Source organism: Mustela nigripes, chromosome 3 (genome assembly GCF_022355385.1).
Source record: "Mustela nigripes isolate SB6536 chromosome 3, MUSNIG.SB6536, whole genome shotgun sequence".
Taxonomy (NCBI): Eukaryota; Metazoa; Chordata; class Mammalia; order Carnivora; family Mustelidae; genus Mustela; species Mustela nigripes.
The window spans coordinates 156,384,860-156,400,625 of NC_081559.1; the positions used below are offsets into that span (position 1 = coordinate 156,384,860).

Genomic DNA, 15,766 nt, shown 5'->3' on the forward strand with positions numbered 1-15,766 from the left:
TGTCAGTTAATATCTTGATGCATTTTGTATTTCCAAGCTAAAATTATATCTCACTGTGGTTCATGTTTTGGTATGGGCTGTTACTGATAACTTAGTATAATATTAGGATGATAATCTAATTTTTTACTATTCAGAGAATATATTTGAATGTTTAGTCTGGATATAAATGGTAACTTCATATCTGAGAGCAGTGATTAACTGAACCTGAATTCCAAATATTCTGTTTTTCAGTTAGAGAGAATTTCATAATGGTTTTTAATCAAGCTCTAAGCTAAGGAGATAGTATAGCAATATAGAATTTAGACTGTAAGAATGCAGACTATGGAATTAGAATACCTGGACTCAGATGCTACTTCTGCCATGTGCTAGCTCTGTGACTTTGAACAAGTTTCTTTTTTTTTAAAGTTTTTATTTAAATTCACTTAATTAACATATAGTGTAATACCAGTTTCAGGTGTACAATATAGTGATTGAGCACTTCTAATATCTACACCCAACATGGGGCTCAAATTTACAACCCCGAGATCAAGAAATCAAAAATCACAGGCTCTACTGACTGAGCCAGCCAGGATGCCTCTTTTCTTTTCTTTCTTTCTTTCTTCTTTTTTTTTTTTTTTTTTGCATTTCCACAATAGCTCTTTTTTTTTTTTTAAATGGAGGTATAATTGACATGTAACAGTATATTAGTTTCATGTGTACAATGTAATGATTTGATATCTATCTATATTACAAAGTGGTTACCACAACAAGTCTAGTTAATATTCATTACCATACAGTTATAAAAAATGTTTTTTAGGGGCACCTGGGTGGCTCAGTGGGTTAAGCTGCTGCCTTCGGCTCAGGTCATGATCTCAGGGTCCTGGGATCGAGTCCCGCATCGGGCTCTCTGCTCAGCGGGGAGCCTGCTTCCTCCTCTCTCTCTCTGCCTGCCTCTCTGCCTACTTGTGATCTCTCTCTGTCAAATAAATAAATAAAATCTTTAAAAAAAGAAATGTTTTTTATTATAATGAGAACTTTTAAGATACATTCCCTTAGCGACTTTTAAATGAGCAATACAGTGTTATTAGCTATAGTCATTATGCTTTACATTTATTTTGTAACTGGACGTTTGTAGACTCCCTTCACCCATTTAATCCCTTATCTCTACAACCACCAGTTTGTTCTCTGTATCTGTGAGCTTGGATGTTTTTGTTTTTGTTTATAAATTCCACATATAAGTGAGATTATATTGTATTTGTCTTTCTCTGACTTACTTCACTTAGCATAATACCCTCAAGGTACATCCGTATTGTTGTAAATGGCAAAATTTTTTTCTCTTTGTGGCTGAATAATTTCCTATTTATAAATACACACACATATATACTACATTTTCTTTATTCATTCATTGATGGACATTTAGGTTGTTTCTATATCTTGGCTATTGTAAATAATGCTGCAGTGAACATGGGTTTGCATGTATCTTTTTGGATTAGTGTTTTCATTTCTTTTGGATAAATACCCAGAAGTGGAATTGTTGGATGATATGGCAGTTCTATTTTAATTTTTTTGAGGAGACTTCATACTGTTTTCCATTAGTGGCTGCATTACTTTACCTTCCCACAGTGCAAGGGTTCCCTTTTCTCCACAGTCTCACCAACACTTCTTATTTCTTGCCTTCTTGATACTTGGCCATTCTGACAGATGTGAGGTAGTATCTCATTATGGTTTGATTTGTGTATCTCTGATGATAAATGATGTTGAGCCCCCTTTCGTGTACCTGTTTGCCATCCGTATGTCTTCTTTGGAAAAATGTCTACTTAGGTCTTCTGTCTATTTTTTAATGAGATTTTTAAAAGTTTTTATTTATTTGGGGGGGGGGTATGAACATTGGGGAGGGAGAGAGGGAGAGGGAAAAGCATGACACAGGGCTCGATCCCAGAACCCCGGAATCATGACCCGAGCCGAAGGCAGGTGCCCAACCAACTGAGCCACCCCACAGATTTTTTTTTTTAATTGAGCTGTATGAGTTCTTTATATATTTTAGGTATTAATCTCTGATCACATATATGATTTGTAGATCTTTTCTCCCATTCATTAGGATGCCTTTCATTTTGTTGATGGTTTTCTTTGCTATGCAGAAGCTTTTTAGTTTGATGTAGTCCCAGTTGTTTATTTTTGCTTTTGTTGCCTTTACTTTTACTGTCAAATCCGAAAAAAATCATCGCCAAGAATAATGTCAAAGAGCTTACCACCTGGAGTACCTGGGCAGCTCAGTCATTTGAGCGTCTGGCTCCTGGTTTAGGCTGGGGTTGTGATTTCAGGGTCCTGGGATTGAGCCCTGCAGTGGGTTCTGAGCTCAGTGGGGACTTCTCCCTCTCCTTCTGCCTCTTTCCCTCCTCTTTCTCTTTCTCTCTCAAATAAATAAATCTTTAAAAAAAAGAGAGAACTTGCCACCTACGTTTGCTTGTAGATGTTTTTTGGTTTCAGGTCTTACATTCAAGACTTTAATCCATTTGAGTTAATTTTTGTGTATTGTGTATGATAGGGGTTCAGTTCCATTCTTTTTGCATGTGGCTTTGCAGTTTTCCCAGCGTTGTTTATTGAAGAGATTGTCCTTTTCGAAGTGTATTTTTTGACTCCTCTGTTGTAAATTGATTTTTAAATGTATTTTGCATACATTTATATGTGAGTTTATTTCTGGGCGCTCTGTTTTGTTCCATTGATCTTTGTGTCTGTTTATCCTGAAACCCTACTGTTTGGATTAATATAGCTTTGTAATATAGTGTGCAGTTAGCATGATTCCTCCAGCTTTGTTCTTTCTCAAGATTGCTCTCTCTTCAGGGTCTTTTGTGGTTCCATACAACATTAGGATTGTTTGTTGTGAAAAATGCCATTGGAATTTTGATAGGGATTGCATTGAATCTGTAGATTGCTTTAGGTAGTATGTACATTTAAACAGTATTGATTCTTTGAATCCATGAGCATAGAATATCTTTCCTTTTATCCGTGTCTTCTTTAATTTTTTTTTTAAAGATTTTACTTACGTATTTGACAGAGACACAGCGAGTGAGGGAACACAAGCAGGGGGAGTGGGAGAGGGAAAAGCAGGCTTCCTGTTAGGCAGGGAACCTGATGCAGGTCTCAGTCCCAGGACCCTGGGATCATGACCTGAGCCAATGGCAGACACTCAACGACCGAGCCACCCAGGCGCCCCTCTTTCTTTAATTTTGAGAAGTTTCTGAATCTGAATCTAGGAAGTTCTTACGTCTTAGTTGTGAGAATTACAGATAATACACCATGCCTAAAACATAGTAGACCTTAGATAATAGTTATTTAAATACTAAATATTGTACATACACACACACACATACACACACACACACACACACACACATAGAAACATAGAATATACAAAGGAATGCCCAAAAGGAGGAACAGTCAATTCTGGCTACAAAAATCCAAATCTTCATAAAGGGCATTCCATTGATCTGGGCTTTGAAGGACTAGTAGAAACTTGTTTGGAAAAAGAATGCATATGATTATGATTCCAGGCTGAAAAAGTAACATGAGCTATGAAATTTGTATAGCCATGAAACTAGAAAATACAATGAGGCCAAATTCTGAAGGACCTGCTAAAGAATTTAGACTCACCCTTGAGGCATTTGGGAATTATCAAAGACCTTTAATAAGCCTGGGAATGGAATGCTTAGATCTGTTTGAGAGAGTTAATTATGGTCAGAGCAGAAAACAGATTGAAGCAGGGAGAGGTCAGAGATGAAGAGATCTACCTGGCAGTGATTTACCTTAGAGACAACAGCTGCCTTTGACTAGTATTTGCTGTACTTTGAAAGGGTGGAATCGCTTAAACAGAATGGATATAGCATATTTCTGAACTTTATTTTTTGTGGATTTCTTTGTTATCTTATGATTAGTCTTTTCCTAATATAGAATTTCAGAATCACCTATAATTAGGTCAGACTTTTAATTGGGTTCTAATTAAATTTAAACATTTTAGAGTTTATGTTTTATGTGACTTGACTATGAGGATAGGAACCATGTTTTTTTTTCAAATCTTTGTCTTTCTCTATGGTGTCTAGTACATAGTAAGTGCTGAATAAATTTGTTGTTAAATTAAAATTCAAATCAAACTCCATAAATAAGACCATATAATTTTAATTAGATGCTATCTATAATTCATGACATATGACTAATCTTTGTATAATCTCCTAGGCCAGTGATTCTCAAACCTGGGACTTTTATGCCCCTGGGGGACATTCAGCAATGTCTAGAGACATTTTGATTGTCAAAAGTATAGAAGGAATTCTGTAGCCTTCTAGTGAATCAGGGATACTGCTGAACATCCAGCAATACACAGAACTGTTTTCCTCTGTGCCAGCAATGAATTATCTAGTGTAAAATGTCAGTAGTGCTGAGATCGAGAAACCCTGTCTATCAGTAATATTATTGCCATTGCAGAGAGGTGGTGTTTTTTTTTTTTTAATGTGCCACAGTTTCTCAAAATTTAAAAATAAATAAAAATGTATGTGAAAAACAATAAACAGATATAGACTGGATATTCCCATTGGAATGTATGTAAAAGTAAAATGAGGGAGAAACTTCCTCTTGGTTCATTAGCCTTCTGTTTATCACAGAATATTCAGTTGAGTATTTCTCTCATGTTGGTGGACATCAGACTTCAAGGTGCTGGGTGGACGGCAACCATAACATGGAGTAGGTGGCTGCTGAGTATCAAATTAGGTTGGGATGTTGTCCAGTCTAGATTTCAAATCTCAGTATTTCTAGGGCATATAGTATGTGGTACTTTGGGCTTAACATTTGTGATTTTATTATTTTCTTCAGGGTAGCAAGAGCTAGTCCAATGTTAGCATTTCAGAAAAACTGAAAAACCTTATTATGTAATAAGATCTAGAACTTAACAATCATACAAGAGCAGCAGAATTATCATGAGAAACACCAGGAGACCAAGACATGAATATTTTATTTTATGTATTTTAAAGATTTTATTTGTTTTTGTGACGGAGAGAAAGAGAGCACAAACAGTGGGCATGGCAGGCAGGAGAAGGAGAAGCAGGCTCCCTGAGGAGCAGGGAACCCAGTGCAGGGCCTGATCCTAGGATGGTGGGATCACCAGCCGAGCCGAAAGCAGACACTTAACCAACTAAGCAACCCAGGCACCCTGATTATTTAATTGTTTTTAATAAAGATTTTATTTACTTATTTGACAGAGAGAGCACAAGCAGGGAGAGCAGCAGAGGAAGAGAGAGAGAAGCAGGCTCTCTACTGAGCAGGAAGCTGGATATGGGACTGGGTCCCAGGACCCCGGGATCATGACCTGAGCCAAAGGCAGACACTTAACTGACTGAGCCACCCAGGTGCCCCAAGACATGAGTTTTAAGCATTCTTGTTCACTCAGTATTTTGTGACAGTGGTCAAATAATGTTTTAACCTTGCTGATTTTATCTCATGTATAAATGAGTATAAAATACTCTGTACATGGTAGTAAAACTCGTATGAACTGTTATAACTCAATAATAAAAAGACAGGCCAATTAGGAATTGAGCAAAGCACATTTGCAGCAATGTGGATGAATCTTGAAGGCATTATGCTAAGTGAAAGAAGTCAGATAAAGACAAATAAGTATATGATACCCTTATATATGGAAGATATAAAAAAGGTATGAAGAAGCCAAACTCATAGAAACAGAGAATAGAGTGGTGATTACCAGGGGCTGGAGGGTAGGGAAATGGGGAGATATTAATCAAAGCATACAAACTTCAAGGTATCAGATGAATAAGTTCTGGGGATAATGTTAGTATGGTGATTATAGTTAACAGTACTGTATTATATACTTGAAAGTTGCTAAGAGAGTAAATCTTAAATGTTTTTATTTAAAAAAAAAATGGCAATTATGTGACACAAAGGAGGTGCCCGCTAATGATATGGTGGTAATCATTTTGCAACATTGAAGTGTGCCGGGACACCTCGGTGGCTCGGGTTAGGCCTCTGCCTTTGGCTCAGGTCACGATCTCAGGGTCTTGGGATCAAGCCCCACATCGGGCTCTGTGCTCAGTGGAGAGCCTGCTTCCCCCTCTCTCTCTCTGCCTACCTCTCTGCCTATTTGTGATGTCTCTCCCTCTGTCAAGTAAATAAATAAAATCTTTAAAAAAAAAACACACATTTAAGTGTGTCAAATCAATACATTGTATACCTTAAACTTGCAAAATGTTATATGTCGATTATATCTCAACAAATCTGGGAAGGAAATGGCCAAAGGACTTAAATGACATTTCTCCAAAGAAGATACAGAGTGGACAATGAATGAATTATGACCATAAGCTTCTTAAGGGCAGGAATCAAGTCTTAGTGGTTATCTTTATTTTCCAGAGATAGTGCCGAATACTAAGTCATAGTAAATGCTCAATGTATAGTTTCAAATAACAAGTTTTAAAATTACTGTTTTAATTATATTCTTTCAGATCTATCAAATCTATTCAAAGCGATCTGCTGAGGATATTTATAAAATACTGACATCCTACAAGGCTAATTACCTAATTGTAGAGGATGCTATCTGCAATGAGGTGGGAACCACGAGAGGCTGTAGGGTTAAAGATTTATTAGACATTGCAAATGGCCACGTAAGTAACCATTTGAGAAGTTAAATCTTTTTGAGAAAAATGACTTTTTTAAACTTTTACTCATCAAACTTTATTTCTAGACAAGTAAGAATATAATTAGAAGTTCTTTAACAGGGGTGCCTGGGTGGCTCAGTTGGTTAAGCAACTGCCTTTGGCTCAGGTCATGATCCCGGAGTTCCGGGATCAAGTCCCTCATTGGGCTTCCAGCTCCATGGGGAGTCTGCTTCTCCCTCTAACCTTCTCCCTTTTCATGTTCTCTCTCACTGTCTCTCAAATAATAAATAAAATCTTTTTTTTTAAACTTTTTTTTTTTTTAAGATTTTATTTATCTATTTGACAGAGAGAGAGATAGATCACAAGTAGGCAGAGAGGCAGACAGAGAGAGGGGGGAAGCAGGCTCCCTGCTGAGCAGAGAGCCTGATGCGGGGCTGGATCCCGCGACCTTGGGATCGTGACCCGAGCCGAAGGCAGAAGCTTTAACCCACTGAGCCACCCAGGTGCCCCAATAAATAAAATCTTTAAAAAAAAAAAAAAGTTCTTTAACAGTGGGGGAGTACATTAAAAGTACTTTGAAGTGTTTGGGGTTTTTTAAGATTTTATTTTTGTGAGAGAGAGAGCAGATGGAGGGGCAAAAAGAGAAGCAGACTCCCCACTGAGCAGGGAGCTTCGCGAGCAACTTGATCCCAGGACCCTGGGATCATGACCTGAGCCGAAGGCAGACGCCTAATGACTGAGCCGCCCAGGTGCCCCATTTTTTCCAATGTACAAAAGAAAATTTGGGCAGTTTGCAGAAAAAAATAATTTTACCAATACCTGGATTCCTTATTCATTGCCTGTATTTGTTTCTGTTTCACATTTATGTACAAAAGATGGCATAATTTGGGGCACCTGGGTGGCTTAGTCGTTAAGCATCTGCCTTCAGCTCAGGTCATGATCCCAGGGTCCTGGGATCAGGCCCTGCATTGGGCTCCCTGCTCAGTGGGAAGTCTGCTTCTCCCTCTTCTACTCCCCGGCTTGTGTTCCCTCTCTCGCTATCTCTCTCGCTCTGTCAAATAAATAAATAAAATCTTAAAAAAAAAAAGATGGCATAATTTGATTTGAATGATGATTTTATTTTAACTTATAATCTAAAGAGCAGCTGGTTGTGTTGTTACATTATTATGTTGAGAATTTTCTGATAATTTGACTCATAGCTAGAAAAATCGCTTGCTAAATTATCACAGTCCCTGATATCCACAAAAATTAGTGTATTCAGAGCTACCTTGGTTTTAAGGATTTAGCTATAGCTGTATTTTAATTTTTCATTGGTTTTGGCTGTTTTACCAAGCTTTCTTACTTCTCAGCCTGCAGTGTGTACCTTATATATATGACAACTAAAAGAAAGATGGGAGTTTGTCTATCTGGTAATTAGTGTTGTCTGGAATGGGTGTCTTTACTCCTTGGAAAGTTGGGTTTGAGGGACCTTAGAAGAATTTCAGTTGCCAATTCTGAATTGACATGCGTTTTCTATATGGGTTGCAGCCAAGATTTTTTCTGTCTTTTCATAAATGATAAGTTCTTTCTCTTATTGTCCCAGACCAGTTTGGAGGTGAGAAATTAGTTTTTATGATTTCCACTTTTGTCTTTCATCATGACCTCATAAACCTGTAATATAAATGTATTCTGTGTTCTGCTGCATGTATTTTGAATTTTCTCTGTTGGTAGTTGATATCCGTGATCTTCGGCTTAATTGGAGACAAAATGGGATTTTATTAAACATCAGGTATTCAGTAATTACTGCTGTGTTGCTGGCTGTTATCTGGAGCCTGTTAATTCTGATCTTGGCCATCTTTCTGCTCCATTTTGAAGATCAGATTATTTCTTCTTTCATGTAATAACCAGGCATGGACTTAAAGCTACTCCATCCTTTCACTCTAAAAGTTGGTTCTCTGACATCTTTCCAAGCATTAGAAGAATATTTAATGTTTTAGTGTAGAAAACCCTTCAAGCTAGTTAAGCTATCTTAGTGAACATCATTAAGATGAGAATGTAAAGGTTTGCACTGGATAAGTCACAAAAACTTGCTTACTAGATAATTGTGAGTCATTTCTATATAAGGAAAAGAGTTTGAACATATATTAAAAATATGTCAATTTCTCAGTAGATAAGTCAGAGGAATGATAATTAACTGAGGAGACAGTCTTCTATATTTGAGGATTTTAAAATCTTTCTGAAAATCAGAAACAGTGCCTGGGTGGTTCATACCGAAGGTTCATACCTTCGGCTCAGGGTATGATCCCAGGGTGCTGGTACCAAGCCCTGTGTGGGGCTCTCTGCTTGGCAGGAAGCCTATTTCTCCCTCTGCCACTCCCCCTGCTTATGTTCCCTCAATTGCTAGGTCTCTCTCTGAAATAAAATCTTTTAAAATAAAATAAAATCTTTTAAAAAAGAAAAGAAAAGGAACACTTTATACTAGTCTCAATCTCTAGGAGAAGCTGAAGAGCTTAATGGAGATTGTGATTCTCTTCTAAAGAGGGTTCTAGATTTACTAATTAGTGTGAGATAGTCCTTGTGTAGCAATAATGTATTTTTTATATAAATAGTCACTTGTACATTGTATTTCTCCTATAAACTTCATAACCTTTTGAATATTGTTTCTTATCTTTTGATAGGTGGTTTGCGAAGAAGGTGACAAGTTAACCTACTCAAAATATGGGCGATTTTGTCATGAGGTCAAAATTAACTATTCTCCATATGTGAATTATTTCACTAGAGTATACTGGAACAGATCCTACTTTGTATATAAAATCAACACTGTGATATCCTTTCAGTCTTGAAAGATAGCGGAGCCTTCATTTCAAAGACTTATATCACTTGAAGGAAAATGTGATTTTCTTCTTACCTACACAGTGTCTTTTAGAAATCAGAGTATGGACATTTGAAATGCTGCTGCTTTTTCCCTCCTGCTGTTAACTGGATTCAGAGTTCTGCAGGGAATAGAACATCAAACATTACCGTCCTTTGGTAAAATGTCAAATCTACCAGTCTGTCATATTCTTGTCAGGTGTTTTCCTTATCATTACATGGTCTTTATAGACTTTATCTTCTCAACTATTATAAAATTGTCCTCATAAATCTTCATTCTGTCTTAACATAGGTCTTGAATTTGAATATGTTCAAGGTGAGAATATATTTCTCAAATAGAACATTTAATAAATATTTCATTTAATGTCATATAATTATAGACTCAAAAGAAGGGAATTCTTCTTACCCTCACGGCAGTTTCTGAAGGTATTTCATGGTTTATAATAGAATTGAAATAGTACAGTAAAAACTAATTTAAATGTTAGCTGATAATATGTGACATTTAAATTAAAATTTGTAAATTGTATAAAGGAATGTGATTTTGAAGGATATACATAGAGATATATCCAGATGTTCCATTATACGGCTCTCATCATCTGCTGCTTGTATAACTGTGCACTTTCTTAGTAAAATACATACATGATGTTGCATTTTATTATTTTACACTATTAAGTGGTTAACATTTTTTACTTGTGCCTGTAAATTTAATACCAGTTTAATCATGATAAAACAGTCACTCTTGTTACCTAAATATTTTTTAAAACAGATACTTAAAAATAATGTTGTTCAGGTTTTTAAAAGATAAGGAATGGGGTATACAGTGTATTCACATATTTTCTACTGAAGTATTAAGTAAAAAATTAAATCTTTATCAGCACAAGAATATTCTAACATTAATGACTAAAATGACATAACACTAAAATGAACAATTTCCGGAGATGGGGGCAGATGCTATTAAAAACAATTCTGTATACAGGTATGTTTATTATAAAACACAAATGCTGTTATTTATGAAACTATGGTATATAGTCTTCAACGTTAAGAACAAAATGACAATTCTTATTAAATTCACAACACAGTTTCACAACCTAAATGCTACACTCCTTTAGGTTAAGTGTTTTCATATTTTTAATCATTTATGAAAAGATGTTCTTAAATGATTAGTTGGGCTATATAAAGAGATTTGGGATAGATGTATCATTTTAATAAGACAGGATGTATGTTTAGTTTTACCTTACACATATTTAGTGACAGATCTTTAAAATTTTCACTTATTAGAGTGCTATAAAAAGTACAATTTCAGTACTCTGAATTACTATGTTAGAAGGGAACATCTTTTTGTTAACTTTATTTTGTTTTATATATATATGGTTTGAGTTTTTTTTTTTGTTTTTTTTTTTTTTTTTTTTTTTTTTTAAGTACAAAAGCACATGCATTCTTATACTAGCTCTAGGATGTTTTGGTTTTTTGGAGCTTCAGAATAATTGTTTGATGGCAGTGTCCTATATTTGATGCACTAGTTTTATTGGTTCTCATTTTATGCTTTTTATATAGTTTTAACAATTATATTAACATAGTTAAAGAAAGGGCATTTCAGGTTCTCTATACATCTTAATTAGTGAATCACTAGTATTTAGCTTCAAGCCTTAAGAAAATATTACTGTGGGAGCACCTGGGTGGTTAAACGTCTGCCTTCGGCTCAGGTCCCAGGGTCTTGGGATCAAGCTGTTCATTGGTCTCCTTGCTCAGCGGGGAGTATGTTCTGTCTCCCTGTGCCTCTCCCCCTGCTTGTGCTCTCTCTCAAATAAATAAATAAAATCTTAAAACAATATATTACTGTGGTTACCTAAGTATACAACAAATAGTCACCTGGTAGTCCTTGTGATCAGAGCATGTAAAAACAATGCAATTTCAAAGTCAGCTTGCATATTTTGAAAGGAAAATAGAATAATCTGTGTAGCATGAAATATTTAATTCACTTTTTACTGATTTATATTATCACATATGCTGAATTAGTTTTGATGTGTCTTTTGTTTTTAGCTTTTGACATATATGTATTAGTAAGTTACTTTTGCTTCTGTCAGCTTATTTCTTAAATAGATTTGGAGAAACTTTTAATTCTTTAAATGATAAATTTTTCAGTCAGCATGAGTTAAAAAGGAAAATGTAAGCTTTATTACAGAAGTAGTAATATTGGATATGAAAGATTAGCTTACTTGCTTCTGTTTTAACTATAGTTAATACAGAAGTAGTCAAAAACTTTGAGTGAGGAGCAATTAATTTTATTGCTTATTTGTAGAAAAACAAGTGATTAAAAATTCTGTAAGTAATTCCATTTGGGTAACTTACAGTTGTTAGATTTGATAATAAAAATCTATGAAAGGAGCAAAGATATGGTTTTAGGATGGAAGGAATTTCTCAAAGAAATACAAAACATACTTTGCCCTTGATGTTGCAGAACCATTGAAATAAGTGCCTTAACTTCCATTTACTTTTTACTTTTCAAAAAATATTATGGACCTTTTTCCTTTCTGTAAGATGATTTTGGTATCTTTCCACATCATTAAGCACAGAGGAAGACTCCTCACGATGCTGTTTTCAGTATTAACTTTTAATTCGTTAATAAGCAAATCTTTGGCAAGAGTACTAATGGGATTTCTAGCCTGCTAAATTATTTAGCTTTCCAAATGCCAAACAGGCCAATAAATAAAACTTAATTGATAAGGTATATGATAATGACTCTGTGCTGGTATCTATTTTTTTCCAACTTTGGCGCCTATAACTTGGTGCTTTTTGTTAGACTAGTAGGGTTTTACAGCCTAGGGAATAGGTGTTGTACTTCAGAACTAACTTTTTTTTTCATTACTTTTTGTGTACATACCATGTTTTTTCAGGACATTAACCTAAACCGCCAGTAGCCTCACTGTTGTGGCCCTCTTCCAGGTACTCCAGATCGATTCAAGGAGAAGCAGAAATGGTGGTCAAAGTGTATCACAAGTTGGGGCTGGAAAATATGCTTTATAAAAGTAGATTATGAATTTCTTGAAGAGCACAGTGAATAGCCATCTTACTAAACTGTTTTGTTTTTGAAAAATCACTTTTTTGGCCCTATTTTTGAACTGTTTTAAAACATTTTATTGCCTTTAGTGAATAGATAAAAGTAGTGCCTCTCTTTATAAATTCGTGGGGTTTCTAAAAGTTGTAAGTTGATCTTTCTGCTAAGTTTATTTTAAATGCATGAATACTTAAAGATCACGTGTTATGAATTACTGTGTATATTTAGAACCTTTTGTAAAGCAAATAACTAATTCCTAATTTACATCCCAATATATTCTCTCTTCATTTGTCCACTTTTTAAAATATATAGTCTCTATTGTTGCTATTTGCTAGTTGTTTTAGATCCCAATATGTATTTAAAGTTGCAGGTAAAATTGGACAATTTCTTATTAAAATAATAACTCATTAACTTTTTAAATGTTCAGAGGTAACACTTTAAGTAAAATTAGATGTGGAACTTGCAGAGAACATATTTGACTCAACTGTTTTCCATCCATTAAGGTTTCTAAACATTAGACTTCCTTGTTTTCTGTAATAAAAAGGGACATTTAAGCACCAGATTTGCCAAATTTACCATAAAATCATCTTTGATTATTTACTTATGTCCCTTAAAATTTGCAACATTTTACCTGACTTCAGTAATTTTACGTGCAGTTCTATGAGAGATACACTGAACATCTGGCCACGGTAGTTAGTGGATTAATGGTATCAGATAGAAACATGCATTCCAAACTTCTAGTTTGAAATATCTCATGAACAACTTTTTTTATATTGTAAGTTAATAGCTTTGTACAACTATTTAGCAAAAATGAATAATATAGCTGCTTTTATGTATGTTGACTTCTGAGTTGTATCTGTAACAATGTGTAACAAATTAAATGTGTTTCTCCTGTACTAAAGTTACATCTTTACAAAAGAATAAAAGTTAATTTCAAGAAATAGAAATCCTTTAAGAGTTGGGTTATAAACTAGTTTACTTCAGATTTTGTAACATTAAATGTACTTTTATCAAGAATGAAATTATTTATTTCATGCTTAATGACACTCCTTGTTTTGTTTCTATAATAAAACTTTTTAGAATTTTAAGTTGTCTTTTATTTATATATATCTTTTTTGTTAATGAGACATAATTTCTATACATTCAGTTCACCCATTTAAAGTGTACAGTTTGACAGTTTTTAGTATTTTGAGTTATGCAGTTATCACATTTTAGATTAATTTTAGAAAATTTTTATCACCCCAGAAAGAAACCCTATACCTGGGTTGCCTAGAGGGCTCAGTCATTAAGTGTCTGCCTTTGGCTCAGGTCATGATCCCAGGGTCCAGGCATGGAGCCCCGCATCAGGCTCCCTGCTCAGCAGGAAACCTCCTGCTTCCTCTCCCACTCCCTCTGCTTGTGTTCCCTCCCCCTCTCTCTCACTCTGTAAAATAAATAAATAAAATATAAAAAAGGGGAAAAAGAAACCATACCTTTTGGCTGTCATCCATAACCACTATACCCTTAGGCAACTCTTACTAATACAGTTCTGTGTCTCTATTTGCTTATTCTGGACATTTCACATAGATGGAATCATGACATCTGATCTTTTGTGACTGTTTTTTTTCATTTAGCATGATGCTTTTAAAGCTCATTCATGTTGTATGTATCTTTTTTTATTGCAAATAATATTCCATTGTATGGATAGACCACATTTTCTTTATCCATTCATCAGCTGGTGGATGTTTGGGTTTCCACTTTTTGGCTATTATGAACAATGCTGCTATGAACACTTGTGTACAAATTTTTGGGTGGCTATAGTTTTTTCATTATTCTTGAATATATGTCTAAGAGTAGAATTTTGGGGTTATATGATAACTAAGGAACTACCAGACTGGTTTTCAAAATGTCTGTACCACTTTAACAATTCGTGCAACAGTGTATGAGGTTTCCAATTTCTCCCTGTCCTTGTCAGCACTTGCTTATTACCTTGCTTCTTGATTGTAGCCATCCTAGTGGATGTGAGTGGTATATTATTGTGGTTTTAATCCACATTTCCATTATGGCTAATGATGTGGAACATCTTTTTTTTTTTTTAAGATTTTATTTATTTATTTGTCAGAGACAGAGGGAGAGAGAGCGAGCGAGCACAGGCAGACAGAGAGGCAGGCAGAGGGAGAAGCAGGCTCCCTGCCGAGCAAGGAGCCCGATGTGGGACTCGATCCCAGGACCCTGGGATCATGACCTGAGCCGAAGGCAGCTCCTTAACCAACTGAGCCACCCAGGCATCCCAATATGGAACATCTTTTTATGTGTATTTTATTTGTGTATTTTCTTTGGAGTAATGTTCGTTCAAATTCTTTGCCTATTTTTAAAAAAATTGGGTTGTCTTTTTACTATTGAATTGTAAAGGTCTTTGTATATTCTAGATATTAGATTCTAGATATAAGTTACTCATAAGATATATGATTTGGAAATATTTCCTTCCATTCTTTGGGTTTGCTTCACTTCCTTGTTAGTGTCCTTTGAAGCACAAATGCTTTTAATTTTGATTGTACTTGATGTTATTGATGTAAAAAAAATTTAGTTTAAAAAAAATATTTATTTTAGAGAGCAGAGGAGGAGGGCCAAGAGAGAGGGAGAGAGAGGATCTCGTGCAGACTCTCTGCTGAGCACAGCCCAATGCAGGGCTCGACCTCAGGACCCTGAGATAATGACCTGAGCTGAAATCAAGAGTTGGATGCTCAACTGACTGAGCCACCCAGGTGCCCCGATACAGCATTTTGACTATGATGTGTTTGAAGTAGATTGACATGTATCCTACTTGGAGTTTGCTGAGCTACCTAGTTATACACATTAAGAATTTTCTTTAAATCAAATTTGCAACTCCTTATATTCCTATCCACACCTATATGTTGGTGTGTTTAATGGTGACCCACATTTCTCTGAGGCTCTGTAATTTTCTTCATTTTTTTTTCTTTGTTCTTTGAATTGCATAATCTCAGTCTGTCTTCAAGTTTGCTAATTTTGTCAGTCCAAATCTACTTTTGAGCCTTTCTGAATTTCCATTTGTGTGTGTGTGTGCCTGTACCATTCTTATCTCTATTGATACTGTTTATAGTAACTGTAGGTATTGGTCTCCTTCCCATCCCCTGGAGCTTGTTATTATAGTTGGCTTGTTTATTTTCTTAGTTTTGTCTGGACTATTTTAGTGATGTCTGTTTTCTCCACATTATGGAGCCTCTGATGTTGG

General features: G+C 35.3%; 1 protein-coding gene across 5 annotated transcripts in view; it reads left to right on the forward strand.

The window, feature by feature from the left end:
- DPY19L4 (dpy-19 like 4) overlaps window positions 1-13,622 on the forward strand; it is a 68,458-nt gene extending 54,836 nt beyond the window's left edge. For all 5 annotated transcript variants that reach the window (XM_059394876.1, XM_059394877.1, XM_059394878.1 and 2 more), the window contains 2 exons: window positions 6,477-6,635; window positions 9,287-13,622. In XM_059394876.1, coding sequence (XP_059250859.1) covers window positions 6,477-6,635; window positions 9,287-9,451 — 324 coding nt within the window. In that variant the 3' untranslated portion in view covers window positions 9,452-13,622. The remainder of the gene's footprint in view (window positions 1-6,476; window positions 6,636-9,286) is intronic.
- Window positions 13,623-15,766: the final 2,144 nt, after the last annotated feature.